At 40.6% G+C, this 24,488-nt stretch overlaps 1 protein-coding gene across 2 annotated transcripts in view; it reads left to right on the forward strand.

The window, feature by feature from the left end:
- Positions 1–24,488, forward strand: part of LOC128703645 (uncharacterized) — a 220,981-nt gene that overhangs the window by 190,250 nt on the left and 6,243 nt on the right. For both annotated transcript variants that reach the window (XM_070101329.1, XM_053798389.2), the window contains exons 2-4: positions 15,186–15,421; positions 20,791–20,926; positions 21,318–21,460. In XM_070101329.1, coding sequence (XP_069957430.1) covers positions 15,186–15,421; positions 20,791–20,926; positions 21,318–21,460 — 515 coding nt within the window. The remainder of the gene's footprint in view (positions 1–15,185; positions 15,422–20,790; positions 20,927–21,317; positions 21,461–24,488) is intronic.

Raw genomic sequence — 24,488 nt, forward strand, 5'->3', positions numbered from 1 at the left:
GAGGCCTGGTCACAGACCGGGCCGCGGGGGCGTTGACCCCCGAAACTCTCTCCAGGTAAACTCCAGGTCTCCAGGCAGGACGGTAGTACCTCCCCGGATGGTTGCTGTCTACCGACCTACTACCTATATATATATATATATATATATATATATATATATATATATATATATATATATATATATATATATATATATATATATATATATATATATATATTATAGTTTAAAAGATGGGGTGGTAGGGGAAGTGGAATATTCAAATGGCTTCAGGAAGAAATCCAAATATTCTTCCTGGAAGCCTTTTTATCCACTTCTCCGAGGCTATGGGTCCCACAATTTACACCAGAGGTGGACCCCATTAAAATATATATATATATATATATATATATATATATATATATATATATATATATATATATATATATTATATAAAATGTTAATCACTTCAATATTTTTGATAACGTTGGTGGTGCTGTGGTTTTCTCGTCAGGAAACAGGACTGTCCCCTGGAACAGATTATAATAGAATCCGCGTTTAAGTAAATATTACTGACTTACCATAACACGGGCGGGGTTAGAACTCGCGATCTCAAAACTTCAGACCGTCGCGGGTTCCCTTAACCTTTCCTCGTAGGACATCTGCCTTAGCTCCGGGACTAGGCTTGTTGCAAACCTTTGCACTTTCTCTAATTCCCTTACGTGCTTGGCTAGGTGTCGGTTCCAAACTGGTGCTGCATACTCCAATACGAGCATAACGTACACAGTGTACAGGGTCCTGAACGATTCCTTATTGAGATATCGGAATGCTATTCTTAAGTTTGCTAGGCTCCCGTATGGTGCAGCTGTTATTTGGTTGATGTGTGCCTCAGGAGATGTGTCCGGTGATATACTCACGCCAAGATCCTTTCCATGAGTGAGGTTTGTAGTCTCTGGCCCCCAAGACTGTACTCCGTCTGCGGTCATCTTTGCCCTTCCCAAATCTACATGACTTTGCACTTGGTAGGGTTGAACTCCAGAAGCCAGTTTCTGGATCAGGCCTGCTGCCTGTCCAGATCCCTTTGAGGTTCTGCCTGGTCCTCGTCCGATTGAATTCGTCTCATAAACTTCACATCATCTGCAAACAGGAACACTTCTGAGTCTATTTCTTCCGTCATGTTCACATATACCAGAAACAGCACCGGTCCTAGGACTGACCCCTGAGGAACCCTGCTCGTCACAGGCTCCTACTTTGACACCTCGCCAAGAACAACGACTCGCTGTTGTCTTCCCAACAGGTATTCCCTGATCCATTGCAGTGCCTTCCCTGTTATTCCTGCCTGGTCCTCCAGCTGTTGCACTAATCTCTTGTATGGAACTGTGTCAAACGCCTTCTTACAGTCCAAGAAAATGCATTCTACCCACCCCTCGCTCTCTCTTGCCTTACTGCTGTCACCCTGTCGTAGAACTCAAATAGGTTTGTGACTCAGGATTTCCCGTCCCTGAAACCGTGCTGGTTGTTTCTGATAAGCTCATTTCTCTCTGGGTGTTCCACCACTTTTCTCCTGATAATCTTCTCCTTGACTTTGCATACTATGTCAGTGACACTGGTCTGTAGTTTAATGCTTCGTGTCTGTCTCCTTTTTTAAAAATTGGGACTACGTCTGCTGTCTTCCATACCACAGGTAGTCGCCCTGTTTCGATAGAGGTGTTGAAGACTGTTGTTAGTAATACACATAGCGCCTTTGCCCCTTCTCTCAGGACCCATGGAGAGATGTTATCCGGCCCCATTGCCTTTGAGGTATCTAGCTCGCTTAGCAGCCTCATCCCTTCTTCCTCAATTGTATGTATTGTGTTCAACAATTGGTTTACCCCACCTCTGTCTTTCTGGAGTCCCTTCTGTCTCCTCTTTGAGCATTTTGAATCTCATGTTGAGCTCCTCACATACTTTGCGGTCGTTTCATGTGATCTTCCCTCCTTCCTTCGTCAGCCTGATTACCTGGTCCTTGACTGTTGTTTTCCTGTGATGTAGCTGTACAACAGCTTCAAGTCAGATTTGGCTTTCACTGCTATGTCATTTTCGTATTGTTGCTGGGCCTCCCTTCTTACCTGTGCATATTCATTTCTGGCTCTACGACTGCTCTCCTTATTCTCCTGGGCCCATTGCCTGCTATACTTTTTCCATTATTTAGCACTGTTGGTTTTGGCCTCTATACACCTTTGGGTTAACCAAGGGCTCATCCTGGCTTTCTCGTTATTTCTGTTACCCTTGGGTACAAACTTTTCCTCAGCTTCCTTGCATGTTGTCACATATTCTATCATCTCGTTACACAAATAACCCGCACATAAAAGAGAGGAACTTACGACGACGTTTCGGTACAACTTGGACCATTTACAGTGTGGCTTTGTATATCGTTCCAGTCACTGTATTGTGCCTTTTTTTGTTTTCTATTTCGTTTACTGATTTCCCTGCCAGCTCTCTCTCCCACTGAACCCGGTGCAGGAAAGTCTTCATGCCTGTGTAGTTCCCTCTCTTGTGGTTTGGCTTCATTCGTCCTGCCCTTCCTGCTTCCCTCTCCACCTATAGCTCTAAGTATTCGAAGCTCGAAACTATATGATCACTGGCCCCGAGGAGTCTTTCATATGTGATGTCCTCAATATCTGCACTACTCAAGGTGAATACTAGGTCCAGTCTTGCTGGTTCATCCTCTCTCCCTCTCTCTCTCTCTCTGGTAGTATCCCTTATGTGTTTGTACATGAGGTTTTCCAGTACCACCTCCATCATCTTAGCCCTCCTCGTTTCTTGGGCCCCCATGTGGCTCCAGGTTCACGCAGTGGATATCCTTGTGGTTGAAGTCACCCACAATCATCAGCTTTACCCTGCTCGCATGATCCCTTCTGGCCACTTCAGCCAATGTGTCAACCATCGCTCTTGCCTTGGCCTCCTGATGTAATGTGATGGGTTATACATCAGCGCAATTACCACCGTGGGACCTCCAGACTGAGTGTTCCTATTACGTAGTCTCTTGCTTCTCCTCTGTCTCCTCTCCAGTTCATCAAAATCCCATTGGTTTTTGATGAGCAGTGCCACTCCTTCAACCCCTCTGTTCTTTCTGTCTTTCCTCAGGATCTGATATCCCATTGGAAAGATGGCATTTGTTACCAATCCTGTGAGCGTGGTCTCCGTAAAAGCTGTAATGTCAGGTGATTGCTCATTGAATCTTTCGTGCCACTTATTCGTTATTCCATCAGTGTTGGTGTACCAAACCTTCAGTTTCCTCTCCAACACTGTTCTGGGAGGGGGGGGGTCCGTGGGGGTTGGGGTCTTGGCATTGTTCTGTGAGATTCCACAGCATAGTGTGGGGTGGTGGCTGTAAGTGTGGATTGCGTTGGGATAGCGTGTTTGGCTGTGGGGTTCTAGGGGTGGTTCTGTGTGTGCTTGCACTTGTTGCTATGCCCTGCTCTGGGTGTCCTGTGCTGACTCGATCCTTGTCTCTCTTCCAAACCCCTTTCGCTTCTGTGTCCTCTCCCTCAGCTGCTGTCATTCTGTTCTTGTTCTTTTGTGGTCTAGGATCACCCTCTTATGTTGATGATTCCTTCAGCCGTGGTTTCGAATCGAATCGAATCGAGGACGACGAGAGTTGTCGTAAGATGGGAAGGAAGAAGGATAAGGAAGGACGGAAATAACTGGAAAATGATGGGGAGGAGGGGAAGAGAAGGAATCAAGGCAAGTGGCCCAACCAGTTTGGGACATGTGGTACAAAAGTACTGGAGACGTAGAGAGGCTTGACTGATGTCATTGCTTGGCTCACTAGGAGAGGATGGCGAAGGCAGCGGTAGGAGCTGGGAGTGTCAGAAGGCAGCAAGCAGGATGAGATGGTTATGGTCTTAAACCGTTTATCAGTGCGGTAAATTGTTTTGTTGAGAGTTGTATCACACTTATGGGAGAGCTGTAGTAGTATTCGTTGGTTTGGAATTGGTGGAGTTCTGGTTGTAGGTAGGGAATGCTCTTTCTTCGCTTTGGTACGATACAGTGTTGTCTTGGAGATGTTGGATGAGTTCTAGGCGAGTCATGCGTGCACGGTACAGCCTCGTGGTGTAGAATATGAGTCCTTTGTGTTTAACCCATGGTGTTCCAGGTAATCGACGTGAGCTAAGTAGAGAAGGCGGTGGTGGAGTAGAGGAAGGTGGTGTTGCTCCGTTTTCAACTTCAGTAGACGAATTAGAAGATGTTTCTGGTGGTAAGGCTTCTGATTGGTTGGATTCAGTGAGAGGTGGTGGCGGTGGAGGTTTCTCATTAGTCGTTGTTGGATTACGTCACTAGTTAGTGGTGTTGAAGGAACTTCTGCAGAAGAGTTGGCGATTAAGTTTTTGATGAATTTGAGAATTTCTTCAGAAGGTGGAGATGCTGGAAATGTAAATGAAGGCATGTTATTTAATGCAAATAACTCGTTGATGGTAGAGTTAAATGATCCAGGTACAGCCATGTTTTGCATATGAGCGTATAGTAGACAGTAGTGAATCTTCGTTACGTCACATGTTGGAGGAGTGATGGTAGTGGTGGTGGTGGAGGCGGGCTGAGTAGATGCTTGAAGTAATTTTGTAGTGTTTGCTTGTATTTTTGCAATTGCTGCATACGTTGGAGTGTTGCTAGTAGGTTTTTTCTTTGCTGCATCTTGTGTTTTCTTCATAATATCCTTTCTTGTAGGACATTTTGCTGCCAGTGTATGGTGATCATTACTCTTGCAGTTTAAGCACGCTGGTTGTGTTGGAGCAGCAACGTTGCAGGAACTGAAGGCGTGTCCCTCACTACCACATGTAGTGCAGAACTTCTTGTCTTTTACTGGACATGCTTTGGTGGTGTGATGGTATGAATAACAGTTCCAGCAATGTTGGATGTAATGATATCTCTCTGCTTCAATGTAGGTAGGGCTGATGTAGTAGTAGTAGACAGCAAGACCTTCGTTCAGAGCAGTGGCAGCCATGTTCACGTCGGTGAAGGTGACCTTGATCATGGACGTTGCATTTGGGATTTTTGTAATGCTGTCAACATTAGCCCAAGTATTTTGCGTCTCGATGGATGACTTGAGTTCAGCAGGTGTTTGAGACGTCAGGATCTTGTCCAGTTTTTTTAGGAATACTGATTTCCTTGCCCTGAGGGCAGGAGATGACGTAACAGTAAACCCTTGAGTAGTAAGAGTAGTGATGGCTTCTGTAGTGAGTAGCTTCTCTGCTTCAGCATCATCGTGACACACAACAATGAATGCTTCTTTCAGTGACAATATGGTGTTGAATTTTACTTCCAGTGCTCCCTGAACAACAGTTGCAAGAGCAATATTCGTTGAATCATCAACGGTACCATTTCTTGGTTTGATCTTTACACGATTTGCGTAGCTCATCGTGTAAGTCAAGGCGATGACAACGCTGGTAAAGGTTCCCCTCCCCAACGGGGATCGTAGGGAGACAGAGTAAGTAAGGAGAGCTGTTATGACCTGCCTGGGCGAGAGTCAAGAGCAGAATGTGTATTTCGATATCAATTTGTCGCCGTGGTTTCTCTTGCAGGATCCTGTTCTGCACCGTTTCTGTATTGAAAATCATTCTGACCGGCCGATTTCTTCCCTTCAAGTACAGCCCCCCCCCCCCATACTATGAAAATTAACTCATGTTCTGCTCGCCTATTTCTTTGAGTATGTTTTCAATCTCGTGTTGGAGATTGAGCACTGACAAGTGTTCATGCCCGGTGTGGCACGGTCGGTAAAGCACTGCATACTTTGTTCTAGGTTCGAGTCTCCTTCGGCCAGTGCTTAGAATTCTTGCGAATTCTAAGCACTGTAAAAATCTGTAGTAGCTCGATGCATGCAGGGGATGAGATGAAAAGCTGTAAGCCACCTGCCTATTAGCTGGCTGCCTTGGATCACAACGTCTAGCGTGAGCTGGACGTCAAGGTATTGTCCTGTATGGTACCTTGTTTCAAATTTCGTAGGTTCGAGTCTCCTTCGGCCAGAGATCAGTGTTTGTGAATATTTCGCCTGTTCTTGTGAATTCTAAGCGCGTGTATATATTATATATATATATATATATATATATATATATATATATATATATATATATATATATATATATATATATATATATATATATATATTAATGGTGTTAATGTTGCAGTTTAAAAACTGTAGTGTAAAGCACCCTTCTGGCAAGAGAGTGATGGAGTGAATGATGGTGAAAGTTTTTCTTTTCCGGCCACCCTGCCTTCGTGGGAATCGGCCAGTGTGCTAATAAAATAATAATTACACATGGTACTTGAAGTGTCAGAGTGGGCACCTATGACGAGCGGGGTTTCACAAGGATCAGTCCTAGAGCCGGTGCTATTTCTGGTATATGTGAATGACATAACGGAAGGGTTAGATTCAGAGATGTCCCTGTTTTCAGACGATGAGAAGCTATAGTGGAGAATAACTGCTGCATCATACGGGCGCCTGGCAAACCTAAGAATAGTGTTTTGACATCTAAGCAAGGAGTCATTGACGTCACTGTACACCGTGTACGTCAGGCCATATTAGAGTATGCAGCACCAGTACGGAACGAACACCTGGTCAAACATGTCTAAAAAAATAGAGAAAGTGCAAAGGTTTGCAACAAGACAAGTCCCGGAGCTGAGGTGCATGTCCTAGAAGGAGAGGGTGAAGGAAAGTCAACCTGACGACACTGGAGGACAGGAGTGATAGGGATGACATGATAACGTACGAGATACTGAGAGGAAATGACAAGGTGAATATGGACAAAATGTTTCAGAGATGACGCACAGCAACAAGGGGTCACAACTGAAAGATGGAAACTCGGATGAGTCGCTGGAATGTTAGGAAGTATTTCTTTAGCCATAAAGTTGTCAGGAGGTGGAATAGTCTGGAGACTGATGTAGTAGAGGCAGGATCCATTCATAGCTTCAAGAAGAGGTACGGCAAAGCTCTTAGAACAGGGAAAGAATGAATCTAGTAGCGACCAGCGATAAGGCGGGGCCAGGAACTGTGGCTCGACTCCTGCAGCAACAAATAGGCGACTACACACACACACACACACACACACACACACACACACACACACACACACACACACACACACACACACACACACACACACCTCGATGTATATAGACAAGTCTCTCAGAGAATATATGAAGATATACACACTACTTAGTGGATTTACGTTCGTTTCTGTTTCATTCATATTTTAACTAATTGCTAATTACTGCAGATTTATAAAAAACGTAAAATTCTAAGTGAAAGCTGCATGAATTGTGTCCGGGACACAATACTTTTGTCCATCTGCGAATATTTTTCTACATTACAGGTAATTAGCGTTGTAATGTCGTGGAAGTCATTAGTATCGCTATTTGAATGTCCTACAAGCTTTTATCATCGTAAAAATATATCATTGGGGCTTATCATAATCTCCACCAAGGGGGGAGGTGTTCGACTCTTGATCCCAGGGACTCGGAGCTATCCGTCCTTTCCCCTGTACAGAGAGGTTCCTTGAGGCTGTTGAGGAGCTCTTGATCTAATGGATTTGACCTGTGCTTCAGTTCCTTGAATCGAGAGTCGAGTTCCTTTCATCCACCTCCATCCCTCCTCTCCAGGGCTATGTATGAACCCTACGGGTTTAGTGTTCCCCATGAATGTAATAATATCCTTCCATTCATTGGATCAAACCCAGTGTAACATTACCCAGACGCGGAATTGCAATGTAGATTCAGCGATTATTAATATATTATTATTATTATTATTATTATTCGTTATATAACCATGGCTGTTCAATATATTTATAGATGAGGTTGTAAGAAAAGTGAATCCTCGGATGTTGGCAAGAAGCGCAGGATTTAGAGAGAAAGAATCTAACACAAAATGGTAGTTATTACAGTTGCTTTTTGCTGATGACGCTGTGATTTTGGGAGATTCTGAAGAGTTGGTGGACGAGTTTGGAGAGTATGTAAAAGGAAATTAAAAGTGAATGTAGGAAAAAGTGAGGTGATGAGGATAAAAAGTTCAGGAAATGGAAGATTGGATATCAGATTGGAGGGAGGGAGTATGTAGTAAGTGAATTTATTCATATATTTGAGAGTGGACTTAGCAGATGGGTCTATGAAAGACGAAGTGAACCATAGAACTGACGAGGAAAAAAAAAGGTGATCGCTGCATTGAGAAGTCTGTGGAGACAAAGAACGTTATCCTCGAAAGCAAAAAGGGAAATGTGTGAGAGTATAGCTATAACAGCGCTCTTTCACTGGTGTGAAACATGGGTGGTGAATGATGCAACTAGGAGAAGGCTGAAGGCAGTGGAGATGTGTCTGAGGGCAATGTGTGGTGTGACTATAATGCAGAGAATCCGTAGCTTTGAGATTAGAAAGAGGTGAGGAGTTTCTAAAAGTATTATCCAAAGGACTGAGGAAAGGTTATTGAGGTGGATCGGACATTGAGAGGAAGGGACGAAACAGAATGACTTGGCGTACAGATCAGTAGTTGAAGGAAGGCGGGGTAGGAATCGTCCTAGGGAAGGCTGGAGGGAGGGGGTAGAGGTTTTGTGTGCGTGAGCATGTTAGGATAGAGTGGAGGCTGTTGGAATGCGAGCAAAGTAGCACTTATGAAAGGATTCAGGGAAACCGGTTAACTGGACTAAAGTCCCGGAGGTGGAAAAACAGTAACTGCGCTCCGAAGGAGGGGTGGAGATAAGTTGCAGTTTTTGAACAGTAGTGTGGGCACACCTCTGGCAAGATAGTAATGGAGTGAGTGATGACGAAAGTGCTTCTTCTTTTTGGGTCTCGCTACCTTGGTGGGAGACGGCCGATGTGTTAATATAAAAAAAATCTCAGGTATAGATACCTATGGTCTTGCAATTCTTCACTATTGTTATTCTACTCTCACTAGGTGAGGGTTCTACAAAGGCGCTGCATATTCCTGAATGAGTTGCACATAAGACATTTAACGTTAAGACTTTGTCATGATTTCTGAATGTCATGGTTTCTGAATGTCATGGTTTCTGAATGTCATGGTTTCTGAATGTCATGGTTTCTGAATGTCATGGTTTCTGAATGTGTCACGGTTTCTGAATGTCATGGTTTCTGAATGTCATGGTTTCTGAATGTCATGGTTTCTGAATGTGCCATGGTTTCTGAATGTGCCAAGGTTTCTGAATGTGCCAAGGTTTCTGAATGTGCCAAGGTTTCTGAATGTGCCAAGGTTTCTGAATGTGCCAAGGTTTCTGAATGTGCCAAGGTTTCTGAATGAGCCAAGGTTTCCGATTGTCAAGGTTTTTAAATGCAGCAATGGTAAATAATGGGAAAAGCTGGCACGTGGAAATAAACCCAGGTAGCAGAAAGTCTTTTATAATACAATGGTTCTCGCAGTGTTGGGCTTTACCAAGCATAAAGCTGTATAATTCCTCCCCGTATACTTTACAAAGTCCAGCCTTGGGCAAAACGTTGTATTAAAAGGATTCTCTGCTACCAATTTTCCATGTATGGCTGGATTAAGGAATAATGTCAGTGAGCTCAAGTGACGATCTTAACTGCGAGAGAGTAAGTTTTCTTTCTTTCGTAAGCTGCAGCGTTGTTCCTCATTGAGAGAGATTAAATTCCCTTTTCCCTCCTAGTGAACTGGCTTTGATGGTATCATCCTTAACAAGTTTAAATTAGCGCCGAGAAATGGCAAGTGATTGAGAGATCAGTGATCGTCGCGGTGATGATTGTAGAAGGGAAGTACGGCCTGGTATGCAACGCAGCTAGGCAGGAACGCTCGCATGGGAGATGTTCAACTGTTCTGCCAGTTGAAGGGACTAACAACATTGTCAATAAAACCACTAAGATCAACATTAACGTAGCTACCATAGGTGTCACCATAACTGAAGACTTTATTAATAAGAAAACGGCCAGAATCCTCCACAAATGATCCCATGTGGAGGATGCAAAAAGCTATATGTAGGAGAAACCTCTTGAAGCCTGACCCCTGAAGGGAGGTTCCTTGACGCTGGTGAGGGGCTCTTGATCTGGGGAATTGGATCTGTGTTCCAGTTCCCTGAATTAAGCCTGAACACCTTCCATCATTTCCCAAAGGCGCTGTATAATCCTACTGATTTAGTGCTTCCCCAGGATTAAAATAATCATGAAGCCTGAAAAAACGTGAGAGAGAATACCAGAACGCATGTAGTAAGGTTGACCAGAATAATGCCCTAGTCGTCCACTTTTAACTTTCACATTATTAGTTCTACAGCCTCAGCAACGATGTCTGGAATGAACGCAACCACCTAAGCTGTCGTCCACAACAATGATGTCTGGAATGAACGCAACCACCTAAGCTGTCGTCCACAACAACGATGTCTGGAATGAACGCAACCACCTAAGCTGTCCGCAACAACGATGTCTGGAATGAACGCAACCACCTAAGCTGTCGTCCGCAACAACGATGTCTGGAATGAACGCAACCACCTAAGCTGTCGTCCGCAACAACGATGTCTGGAATGAACGCAACCACCTAAGCTGTCGTCCACAACACTGGTTACTTCATTATTTCTGCTAGTACTCTTGTCTCTTCACTTTGAAATGGAGGCTTCCGTATTCACCCCCTTCCCCTCAGAGTTTAAGTGTCGATTAAAACTTTTTTTTTTAATTGGTGATGCAACACCTCTTCCGCCCAGCCACTCTCTCCTTCCCCTACACAAAGAAAATTCATGTACGAAATTTTTGTGTGGTCTTCGTGTGGAGTCTGGATTCAGACCCTCTTCACAAGACCCCCTTGACCAGGGGGAGTCTAGACCACGGCCCGCGAGCCATTTGCGGATAGCATCAACTTGAAATATTTATAAATATTAAAATTTTCGGTCACTTGTAGCTAAAGATTTTGCTGCTTGTAACAATGTCAATTTTTTTTCATTTTTGTTTCTAATCTTTTCATTTTTCAGATATACTCTTCAGTCATGGAAGGAAAAAGGAAAAGAATAGTGCATAGCGAGTACTGCCTGGTACTTTGTACCAGCAGGTGAAAGTCTTGTGTCGTGTCACGAAACTGTTGAAGTTCTGAAGGAGTACAATGTACGTCGGTACTATGAGTCCAAACATAAACCAGGTTATTCCAAATTTACAGGAACACAACGTTCGGAAAAATTTGAATCAGTACAGCGCTGGTTGCTTTCCAAACCAGGATTTATTACGCAGAAGAGAGCCGAAAATGAAGCCTTAACCAGGAACAGTTACACAGCAGCTTATACGTAAGCTAAAAGAAATCTGATCTAATAGTGTATGATGGAAGCAGTGGGAGTTACGCCCAGTAAAAGAAAATCTGTTCAAAATCCCCAGTCTTGCGCCATATACTATTGCTCGTAGAACTGAGAATATAGGAAGCAATATATTTCATTAAATTGCAGACAAAGTATGAAACTTTTATGTTTATTCTCTCGCACTTGATGAATCGAATGTGACACATCACAACTCATAGTATTCATCCGTGGCGTCGACAGTGAATTTAATGTCACAGAAGAATTATCAAGTACAGCACAGGAGCCAGAGAAGACATCTTCAAAGAATTGCAAAAACTGTATAACCTGAAGTGGAATAAACAGCAATGCGTGACAATTGATGGAAGAAAGGACATGTCTGGGGTGAAGAAAGGTTTGTTTGGACACATCACTAAAGCTTGTGAGGATGATGAATTCTCAGAGCCCATATTTCTGCATTACGATGTACATTAGCAAGCATTGTGCGGAAAATACGTGCATGTCTTGCGTTCTGAAACCTGTTGTTTCACCAGTGAATTTCATTCGATCTCACGGGCATCATTATCTCGTTTTGTGATTTTCTTCAAGAAACTGATTGAGTTAGTTGACTTGCCTTATTATACAGCAGTTCGATGGCTTAGTTGTGGGATGGTTCTATAACGGTTCAGCTCAGAAAGGAAATTGATTCATTTCTCACAGAAAAGAATCGACCAGAACCAGTTTTATCAAACGATGACTGGCTTTGGAAATTGGTATTTTTTGCAGAAGTGACAAGGTATATAAATCAATTGAATCTGAAATTGCAGGGTGAAAGAAATGTGATTCGTGATCTATTCACGCATGTCAATTCATTCAGTAGTAAATTGATGCCGTTTGAAGGACAGGTGAAATTTTCTAACTTTCTTCATTTACAATGTGAAAAAATTCATGAAAAAAGTTAAGCATAATTTCCTTCTTTTGCAATAGAAATCATTACTAATTTACGCAAACAATTTCAGAAGTGATTTTCTGATCTTTATGGAAAAACAGATGAAATAAAGATGTTTCAAAATCCAATTGACTTGGCAGTGTTTCAACGCTGCCAAGTCAATTTCAAATGGAAATTACTGATTTTCGATCAAAGGACATGCTGAAAAAAAGTATAAAGAAGGAAATCTGATCCAGTTTTATAAATCATTATAGCATGACCAGTTTCCAAATCTGAAGAGATTTGCTTGTGGATTCGTATCAGCTTTTGGTATAAAGTACCTTTGTGAACAAACATTTTCAAAAATGAAGAATGTCAAGTCCAAATATCGCACAAATATATCTAATGAGCATTTGAAGTCCATTCTAATAAATGTTTTTCACTCTTGAAACCTCAGTTCAGCACTATTTTGAAGTTAAAAAAAACCAGTTGCATCATTCTCAACAATTTTGTGAAAATTAATCTTGTGTCAACTCTTCTCATCTGCAGCTCAATAATTCATTATGTTTGACAATTTCACTTATTATATATCATTTCTCAGTGTAAACACAGTATTGTTTTTTCTTGATTGTCACGTTTCTCTTTTGTTTTGATTCATATCCTGCTGATTACAAAAAAGATTCATAAGTTTTATTCATTTCATTTATATTTATGACTGATTTTCTCTTTGGCTCGCGGAAGTGTGTAAAATATGCGATGTGGCCCACGTAATGGAAAGTTTGGAGTTGCGATGGAATTTTTCTACTGATAGATACCAGATGCTTTTGAGATCAGAATATTAAAGTCTTTTATAATGATACGATATGAACTTTGACAGCATGTGTGTGATATTTGTCATGTCACTAATGTCGTGGTCACTAGGTCATTACTAAATATTTAATGTCAATGGTTCACGAAATCGTAATGACACGATTGCTAACGCGTCAGTCTGGAGTTTTGTGACTCTCTGATCACGGGTTCTAACCCCACCCTTGGTATGGTTTTTTCTTAATATCAATGGACTTACATACGCTTTTAACTGGTCTACAAATATGATGAACATTCCCCCAGCAACTGTGAAACTGCTCCACTCGTTGCCTTCAGGTCCTCTATAACTCTTAATTGCTAAAATATCATTAGTCTTGTGTGAAGACAGAGGAAATCGCTGCTAAAAATGAGAGCACATTGCTGCTCACTGTCAACAAACTGTCCAGATCGAGTTGTAAATAGACATATCTTTTCCATGATCTTTCTCCTGCACACTTGTAACTAACATTTCCAATTTATCTTGGATTTAATTTGCAACTTTAATTTCACAAAGTCGTTGAGCTTTCCTTTCCTTCATTTTTTTATTTCTAATATAAATATATTGGTTCTTACGGCGATCCGCTTATCTTCTGAAAAACATGTATGTTTTTCCCTCTTCTCTCCCAGGAGCATGTTAATACATATTCATCTATCTGGAATTATTTTTAGATTTTATTTCTCTATTGGGAATATCTTGGGGCAGCTTGTACATTATTTGTTAAAATGTCGTATTGCCAGTTTGCTGGATCAGTAGGATCAGTAGTCACAGTTACTACCGCTGCTACAGCCATGTCATTGAAATGCTGGTTGTAAACTCCTATTGTAAGCTCTTTGGTTGAGTAAGTTACAGCCTATTACTAGTATGGTTCACGATTCGAGCACTCTTTCATTCTTCTAATTCATTGAGAGTCGTCGGTTACTCTGACACATCTTGAGTTTGACTACAAGGCTTTAAGAAGCATGACAATAGGTGTACAATGAAAGTTTCAGTGTCTGATTGGTTAGGCAGGAAGGTCACATGTGATGGTGCTGATATAATTATGTCACAGCAGTGCTGATTGTAATGTCATCCTTTTGTGAGCTAAGTAGCCGAGTGGGTACAGTATTGGGCATGCAAAATACATGGATCACGGTTCGAATCCTCGAATGTTCATCTGTTTATTGACAGTCTTTCATTAAGACCTATCGTGAATGTTTATAATATCGTGCCGAATAGGTAAAATTGGTCAATTAGCAAGAATTCATTTAAAATTAAGGCCTTTCAAAAAATTTCTCTTATACATTTAAAGATAATTTTTTTCATTTATGTTAATGTAAAAATTAATAATTTTGTACCGAAAGACCCTTAGTAAACTTATTTAACCTAATTATAACAAGCGCAGTTTAATTTAGCCTAATCCAACGAATTATATTTTAGATAAGTTTACAATAATTTAATAATAAATGAAATATATTTTTTTCGTAAGGTTCAGAATGATTTTTGCGAAATTACTGCATACAAAAATTTTCGCTTGCCTTATTCAGCAAGAAGAGCGTTGCTATTTAAGCCAAAATAGCAAGTTCTACCTATTCGACACTACATATATATATATATATATATATATATATATATATATATATATATATATATATATATATGAAATGTAGTGTCGAATAGGTAGAACTTGCGATCTTGGCTTAAATAGCAACGTTCATCTTGCCATATAGGACAAGCGAAAATTTGTGTATGCAATAATTTCGCCAAAATCATTTTTAACCTAACGAAAAAAATATATTTCACTGTGTTTGTTTAGTATTAAATTATTGTAAACAAATCTAAAATATATTTAGTTGGGTTAGGCTAAAATAAATTGTTCTTGTTATAATAAGGTTAGGTAAGTTTTCTCAGATTATTTTGGTGCAAAATTAAATTTTTTTACATTAACATTAATGAAAAAAATATATCTTCAAGCGCATAAGAGAAAATTTTAGAAAGGATTTAATTTTAAATGAGTTCTTGCTAATTGACCAGTTTTACATATTCTGCACGACATACATTATATATATATATATATATATATATATATATATATATATATATATATATATATATATATATTCGCGCGCACACACACACACACACACACACACACACACACACGTAAATACGTAACATTTAAAAATTATCCATTATATATAATCACCTCCCCCCATAGGTTGTGCAGAGGGAGTACGCATCAGAGCGCTAGAGGTACCACTGGTGGCGCTGCAGAAGGACGAGGTGCGCCTGCGCTGTGACTACGAGGACGAGGGAGGTTCGAGCCTATACACACTCAAGTGGTACAAGGATGGCAGGGAGTTCTACCGTCACCAGCCTGGTATCTCACCCCACACTCCGGACCATCGTTGTCTCGACCGATACTCTTACCATGTTGATGGTGTCTCTGTTGATGTCAGTATCATTATTATTGTTATGATTAGTATTGTGTATTTTTATTTTTCATTTTTATTTTTGACTTTTTATATATTTTGATTATAAATTTTTATTTTTATAAATTTTAATTTTTCATACTTTTTTTTTAATTTTTGACTTTGATTATTTCATAATTTAAATAAACACAAACAGAATAGAAATCTTTGATGTAAAGTTTCCTTTATCGAGTCTCTAAGAGTACATAGTAAGTGTATATATATATATATATATATATATATATATATATATATATATATATATATATATATATATATATATATGTCGTGCCGAATAGGCAGAACTTGCGATCTTGGCTTAAATAGCAACGCTCATCTTGCCATATAGGACAAGTGAAAATTTGTGTATGCAATAATTTCGCCAAAATCATTCTGAACCTAACGAAAAAAATATATTTCACTGTGTTTAGTATTAAATTATTGTAAACAAATCTAAAATATATTTAGTTGGGTTAGGCTAAAATAATTTTTTGTTATAATAAGGTTAGGTAAGTTTTCTAATTTCCTTCCGGTGCAAAATTAAAATTTTTTACATCAACATTAATGAAAAAAATATCTTTAAACGTACAAGAGAAATTTTTAGAAAGAACTTAATTTTAAATGAGTTCTTGCTAATTGACCAGTTTTACATATTCGGCACGACATATATATATATATTATATATGTATATATTATATATATATATATATATATATATATATATATATATAACACTGCGACTAGCCAAGGAGTCGAACCCATGCTGCTTTGGCCTGCCTCATGATGGGCGAAAACTCATGACGCCTTCATCCACTGGACCATACAATCCATACTTAGCCAAAGCAGCATGGGTTCGAGTCCTTGGCTAGTCGCAGCGTTGTTATTGATCAATACCACTCGTTCGTGGGCACGATAATTATATATATATAAACACTGATCTCTGGCTGAAGGAGACTCGAACCTACGAACCTTGGAACAAGGTACGCAGTGCTATACCATTCTCACCACACTGGACCAATACCTTGGAGTCCAGCTTGCGCTAGACTTTGATCCAAGGCAGCCAGCTTTAAGTCTAGCGCAAGCTAGATCTGGTCCAGTGTAGCGAGAATGGTATAGCACTTCGTACCTTGTTCCAAGGTTCGTAGGTTCGAGTCTCCTTCAACCAGAGATCAGTGTTTGTGTATATTTCGCCTGCTCTTGCGAATTCCTTGCATAATATATATATATATATATATATATATATATATATATATATATATATATATATATATATATATATATATATATATATATATATATATAAATATATATATATATATATATATTTTATATATATATATATATAAATATATATAAATATATATATATATATATATTTTATATATATATATATATATAAATATATATATATATATATATATTTTATATATATATATATATATATATATATATAAATATATATATATATATAAATATATATATATATATATATAAATATATATATATATAAATATATATATATATATATAAATATATATATATATAAATATATATATATATATATATATATATATATAATCTCGGGAGAGCAAATGACTAGGAGACATGAGGTATGAATCTATTAGATATCGGATGAGGAAGGTGATGTGTGTAGAGTAACAGCGAAGCCTCACACCCACTGGAAACTTCCCTGGTTCTGGGTTATGATGTCTACGATATAAATGATATCAGAGCCTAGACATATTCTTCTGTTTTGGGTTTTCTTTTTACTTATAACCATATTCACCTTGGGTCACTCCATCTCGTGTCAAGTCTTATTACGATGCTAACCTCAAGCTTTATTTTATTGATTGGGAGAGTATATCTGTTTTCATATATGCTTGGGAACAAATTCCTAGCTTCTGTAACCATATACTATAAGAAATTGTAACTACTACAAAGGATATTGTGGATATGCCTTCATTCTCCTTGAGGTTGGAGTTAACCCTCTTGTATGCGTGTCTTCTCTTGGATGACTCAGAACTGAGGTGGAGAATAACGGGCGAAGACAACGAAATGCAATGAATAAGCAAGAACAAGTTGTAGGATTATTTTGGTATGGAGTTATTTGGATTTAAACTCAGAAAATGCAAGGTTACAAGAGCTGGGCAGCGAGAAGAACAGAAACTTACTTCAGGTTTCTTTCTGTCAAGGCTGCGAATCCTCGCTCAAGAACGATCTCGAAGTGAGCATAATACTGAGAATATCGCATGAAGTGCACATAAACCGAATAACCTCTGCAGCAAATGCTCGTCTGGTAAATCTAAGATTGGCTTTCAGAAATAGGAACGAAGAATCAGTCACGACAGTATGCGACATATGTCGAACTCAGAGTAAACAACAGCTTGGAACCAACCAGTGAACTAGTTCAAGAAATTTGAAAAAGTGCATAAATTTGCAACGAGACTAGTCCAAGAGGTACACAAGTTATGAGTGGAGATTAATGGAACTAAAGCTGATGATTTTCGAAGACAGAAGGACCAAGAAAGATCTACGAAATACTTAAAGGAATTGATAGAGTGGTCTGGAGAAGGCTGTTCTGGTGGCGAGAAATTGGTTTACTAGAGTATAGTAGGATGTTGATAGCACGGGGATGTTAGGAAGCGGTTTTTTTCAACCTCAGAGTGTTCAGGAAAGTGAATAATCTGAAAAACTACGTGATAAATTTAGGAAAAACTACGAGAGGGCTAAGGACAGAGAAAACCATTAACAGGCAGTTTAAGAAGCAGGGTCAGGAACTGAGATTCAACTTCTACAAGGGAATAAACAAAGCGCACACATACCACATACCCCTCATCCCCCCCCCCCCACACACACACAGCAACAAGGGGTGACAACTTGAAGCTTAAAACTAAGATGAGTCCCAGGGATGTTAGGAAGTATTTCTTTAATCACAGAGTTGTCAGGAAGTGGAACAATTTGGAGAGTGATGTACTGGAGGCAGGATCCATACATAGCTTTAAGAAGAGATACGATAAAGCTGAAGGAGCAGGGAGAGAGTGGAACTAGAAGCGACCAGCGAAGAGGCGGGGCCCGGAGCTATGACTCGACTGCTGCAACCATAAATGAGCACAAATAGGTATTCACGCACGCACGCACGCACACACACACACACACACACACACACACACACACACACACACACACACACACACACACACACACACACACACACACACACACAATATTCAGGGAGAGTGACCTAGTAGCGACCAGTGAAGAGGCGGGGCCAGGAGCTAGGCCTCGACCCCTGCAACCTCAACTAGGTGAGTACACACACACACACATCTTTGCAAAAGAAGTAAGGCACAAGAGAGAGGGGTGGATAGACTGCATTTTCTTGGACTGCAAGAAGGTCTTCGACACAGTTCCTCACAAGAGGTTAATGCAAGAGCTGGAGGATCAGGCACGCATAACAGGAAAGGCACTGCAATGGATCAGAGAATATCTGACAGGAAGGCAACGAGTCATGGTACTTGACGAGGTGTCAGAGTGGGCGCCGGCGACAAACGGGGTTCCACAGGGGTTAGTCCTAGGATCTTTGCTGTTTTTGGTATATGTGAATGATGTAAGGGAAGGGATAGACTCAGAAGTGTCCCTGTTTGCAGATGATGTGAAGTTAATGAGAATTAAATCGGTCGAGGATCAGGCAGAACTACAAAGAGACCTGGACAAGCTACAAGCCTGGTCCAGCAACGGGCTCCCTGAATTTAACCCCGCCAAATGCAAAGTCATGGAAATCGGGGAAGAGCAAAGAACACCGCAGACAGAGTATAGTCTAGGTGGCCAAAAACTGCAAACCTTACTCGAGAAAAAAGATCTTGGGGTGAGTATAATACCGAGCACATCTCCTGAGGCGCACATCAATCACATAACTACTGCAGCATATGGGCGCCTGGCAAACCTATGAATAGCGTTCCGATACCTCAGTAAGGAATCATTCATGACTCTGTACGTCAGGACCATACTGGAGTATGCAGCACCAGTTTGGAATCCACAACTGGTCAAGCGTGTCAAGAAATTAAAGAAAGTGCAAAGGTTTGCAGCAAGACTAGTTCCAGAGCTAAGGGATTTGTCCTACTTAGAAAGGTTAAGGGAAATTGGCCTGACGACACTGGAGGACAGGAGGGTCAGGGGAGACATGATAACGACATAATACTGCGAGAACTAGACAAGGTGGACAAAAACAGGATGTTCCAGAGATGGGACACAAAAACAAGGGGTCACAATTGGAAGTTGAAGACTCAGATGAGTCAAAGGGACGTTAGGAAGTATTTCTTCAGTCATAAGTTGTCAGGAAGTGGAATAGCTTACAAAGTGACGTAGTAGAGGCAGGAACCGTACATACAGTAGTTTTAAGACGAGGTTTGACAAAGCTCATGGAGCAGGGTAAGAGAGGATCAAGTAGCAATCAGTGAAGAGGTCGGGCCAGTTGCTATGACTCGACCCCTGAAACCACAAATAGGTGAGTACACACACACACACACACACACACACACACACACACACACACACATATGGGACACAGCAACAAGGAGTCACAGTTGGAAGTTGAAGACTCAGGTGAATTACAGGGATATTAGGAAGTATTTCTTCAGCCGCAGAGTTGTCAGAAAGAGGAATAGTCTGGGAAGTGATGTAGTGGAGGCAGGATCCATACATAGCTTTAATAAGAGGTATGATAAAGCTCATGGAGCAGAAAGAGTGACCTAGCAGCGACCAGTGAAGAGGTGGGGCCAGGAGCTATGGCTAGACCCCTGCAACCAGTACAACTAGGTGAATACATACACACACACACACACACACACACACACACACACACACACACACACACACACCTCTGACATAGGGACAGTCTGTAAGTGAACCTGAAATGTGATTATCCTTGTCAATTTAAACTCCATGTGTCTGTGACATTTCTCGCTCGTCTTTTCTGTCACCTTAAACGTGGAAAAGTAATAAGCAAAATTAAAGCTGGATTCATTTATTTCATTCTTTTAATGGTCGAAATTATCAATAAAAACAAGTTTTCTAGTGTTTTTCTAGAGGTGTCATTATTTAACTAATTTTTAATAAAATATGAACAGTTTTTCCTTTTGTTTTGTCGGGTCTGTAATTTTCTAACTCTCTTTACCCTATTTTAAATTTACGTAAGTGTTTGATAGAGTATTTTCTCATTTCTCTCTCTCTCTCGCTCTCGCTCTTTCTCTTTCTCCATGTCAAATTATCCCATTTTTCATCTCTTCCTTTTTATTCCTGTCTGTGTCTGCCTGTCTGCGTATGCCTGCAGTTAACACGTGTGATGTTCCCCAGTGTTGGGTATCGAGCGAGAGGGAGGTGGTACTGCGGGAGGTGACCACTACCACGTCAGGAGAGTACCAGTGTGAGGTGATCGGTGAACACCCCAAGTTTAGAAAGGAGGTCCGCAGCGCGAGACTCACTGTGTTTAGTAAGTAGCTGAGATGCTCTCTCTCTCTCTCTCTCTCTCTCTCTCTCTCTCTCTCTCTCTCTCTCTCCCCTTCCTGAGCGAGCCATGCAGATTACTAAAAAATATTTGAAATATCCTGTGTGAATATTGATTACTACTACTACTACTACTACTACTACTACTACTACTAATAATAATAATAATAATAATATAAGGTATACCAATAATAATAATAATGCTATTGTTCTCACCTTCCATGTCCTCTTTTTTGTTTTCCTTCATTCCTTTCGTACTTCTTCCGTCCACACACTACTCCGTCCCTCCATTCCTCCATCTCTTCCATATATCACCTTCATTCGTTCCTCTCTCCTTCCCCTCCCTCCCTTCCGTCCTTGCTTTCCTCCCTTCCCAGCGGAGGCGCTGAGGGAGCCTAGGATCCTAGGAGCTAAGGAATCCTACAGAGCTGAGGACTCAGTGTTGCTCAACTGTTCGAGTACCAACACCCAGTACCTGCCTGTCCTCTCCTGGACTCTAAACGACACGCCCGTGTCCAAGGTAGGCTCTATTAAGAAGGCTTACCAGGTAGGCCTAAAGGGGATGTGTCCCCAAACTGCACCCGAACAAGGTCATTTAATTCAAGGAATTTTTCCTACACTTTTCTTTCTCTGACTAAACTTGCCAACTTTTCAGTCCCCAGACCCCTAGAAATTTCTCTCATCCAAATGTAAAAGAAAATATAACTGTGCTTCTGTCTAGGTTCCATAAGTAGCTCTGCTAGGTAGTCCCATAAGGTTAGCTCTGCTAGGTAGTCTCATAAGGTTAGCTCTGCTAGGTAGTCCCATAAGGTTAGCTCTGCTAGGTAGTCCCATAAGGTTAGCTCTGCTAGGTAGTCCCATAAGGTTAGTTCTGCTAGGTAGTCCCATAAGGTTAGCTCTGCTAGGTAGTCCCATAAGGTTAGTTCTGCTAGGTAGTCCCATAAGGTTAGCTCTGCTAGGTAGTCCCATAAGGTTAGCTCTGCTAGGTAGTCCCATAAGGTTAGTTCTGCTAGGTAGTCCCATAAGGTTAGCTCTGCTAGGTAGTCCCATAAGGTTAGCTCTGCTAGGTAGTCCCATAAGGTTAGCTCTGCTAGGTAGTCCCATAAGGTTAGCTCTGCTAGGTAGTCCCATAAGGTTAGTTCTGCTATGTAGGCTCCACTGTACAGCTAGGCTCCGCTGATAATGTCACTAGTATGTGGTACTAGTTGATTTTGTAATTAGGTTCCACTAGAATCTTGTATTTTCCAAGATGCACTAGATGCATAAGAGGAATTGTCCAGCTGCCTTCAGGAGGCAGCTGGACAGATACCTAAAGTCAGTACCCAATCAGCCAGGCTGTGGTTCATACGTTGGACTACGTGCACCCAGCAGTAACTGCCTGGTTGATAGCCCCTGAACCACCGAGAGGTATAGTCAAGGACAGGGCCGTGGGGGCGTTGACCCCCCGGAACACCCTCCAGGTATACTCCAGGTAGTAATGAGTCCACAGAAGACGCACATAATAGGGAACTGGTGGGATACATTTCGAACAATCGATGTAACCATTCTTGCAAGTAATTGCCAGTTTTATAATGCGCGACATAAACAAAAGTCTTGTATAAGAAAAATCAGCTCATATGTACAGTCAGTAGGTCATCAGTCACCTTAGTGTGTGAACAAGTTGGTACACACAGTACGGATGAAAGAACGCAAGTGGACTTGGTTACTGGATGAACTTTAGTCACCCATGAAGTAGGTATCATTATTCCTTCTGCTGCAGTATATTTACATTGTTCTCAACTTTTTAGTAAAAGTTAAGACCGACATGTTAAGTAAAGGTGAATTTGATTGTCAGAATTGCTTATAATCCTCACAAAAAATATTTATTATGAATAAATCTAGTTTATTCAGTCGTAGATTTGTGTTCAAATTGCAATCAATTCCACCTTTTGTGGAAAATGTTTATATATTGCATCGTGAACCAGTGACTTCCTTATTACAAATTTAATAGTCTATTGTCCACCATCTTAAACAACAGTGCTATACAGAATCACAAGATTACTCATTATGCCAGGTGGTTTCATGATGGATTAGTGGCGCTAGGTCAGTATCTACGTATCAAAACATCATTCTAAGTCTGTCGTGAATAGTTATATAACTCGTTTTGCTGTTACTGTACCATATATTGACAACTGATAGCATAGGTAGTGGAGTTAAAGGATATTCGAAGAGGAAATCTGAATCAGAGAAATATCGGAATGGTATAGAAAATTCCCAAATAAGGCATATTAATCGATACTGAGAAGTGCCCCTTGGAACATTCAAGTACCCCAGATCAGGACATTTAAACGGACAAAACAGCACATTCATTTCTTTTCTTTCATTAATTAAAAAAGTTACCCGGAATAATAGCAATCCATATGTATATTATCCACTGTGAAACGTATTTTCTCAAGTCACATGACCTTTTCTAAGATAGAAAAATCTTGGAGCTGGTTATTAAATTTTCTGATTTCATATTCCATGACTTATCAAAATCCAGAGGCCCTCTCCTACCCTATATGGGGGGATGGTGATGGTGCGGGTGGCACACAGACTGTTGGCTCACATTCAGAGAGAGGCTGTGACAGATGTCAACCCCGCACTGCGCTACTCTGAGAAAACACTTCCCCTCACTCCTTCAGTTCCTGCCTTGCAACTTCGCATAGCTCCTGATGACGCGCTGAGAAGTGTGAAAGTACTTGAGCTAAGGATTTCCACCCCCCGTGGCTTTTCTTGCATTATATATAATATATATATATATATATATATATATATATATATAATATATATATATATATATATATATATATATATATCAAACGTACCTCTGGGAAAACTCGAGGTTCTCACCGGAGCTGTTTGAATATTTTCTTCTCCTACCACCCCCCTATAATTTATATATTATATATATACTTTATTAATAGAATACTTTGATAGGAAATACAAACATGAATACATTGGTGCAATATGCAGCCCAATATGCAGCATGCATTTCCCCTCTGGATGGCTACGCTGAGGCGCTGGAACATGAAAGTGGCTGCCCTTGGGTCCCTGGTGGTGTCTGAGTCTGGAACCCAATTCTTTAAGGAAACGTGTGGCATGTTTTCCCCATGATCCCAGGGTGTCTGATCCCACTGGGACAAATTGATACTGTTGGCTTATGTCCATGTACATGCCGATCTTGTACTCCTCCCTGTGGTCAGCAGCTCCTCCCTGTCGCTCGACACTGTGATGGATATAGGTGCTAACAAACCGTCCGTTTCCCACCGAGGCAATGTGGGCCTATAAGAAAATCAAAAGTCTCTCTCTTTAACTTTATTAATGTATACAGGAGAAAGGGTTACTAACTCCTTGCTCCCAGCATTTTAGTTGCCTCTTATGACACGCATGGCTTAAGGAGGAAGAATTCTGTTCCACTTCCTCATGGAGATAGGAAGTAAACAAGAACAAGAACTAGCAAAAAAATAAAGAAAACTCAAAGGGAGGGATATATATATATATATATATATATATATATATATATATAT

The sequence above is a fragment of the Cherax quadricarinatus genome, chromosome 76 (genome assembly GCF_038502225.1).
Source record: "Cherax quadricarinatus isolate ZL_2023a chromosome 76, ASM3850222v1, whole genome shotgun sequence".
NCBI classification, from domain to species: domain Eukaryota; kingdom Metazoa; phylum Arthropoda; class Malacostraca; order Decapoda; family Parastacidae; genus Cherax; species Cherax quadricarinatus.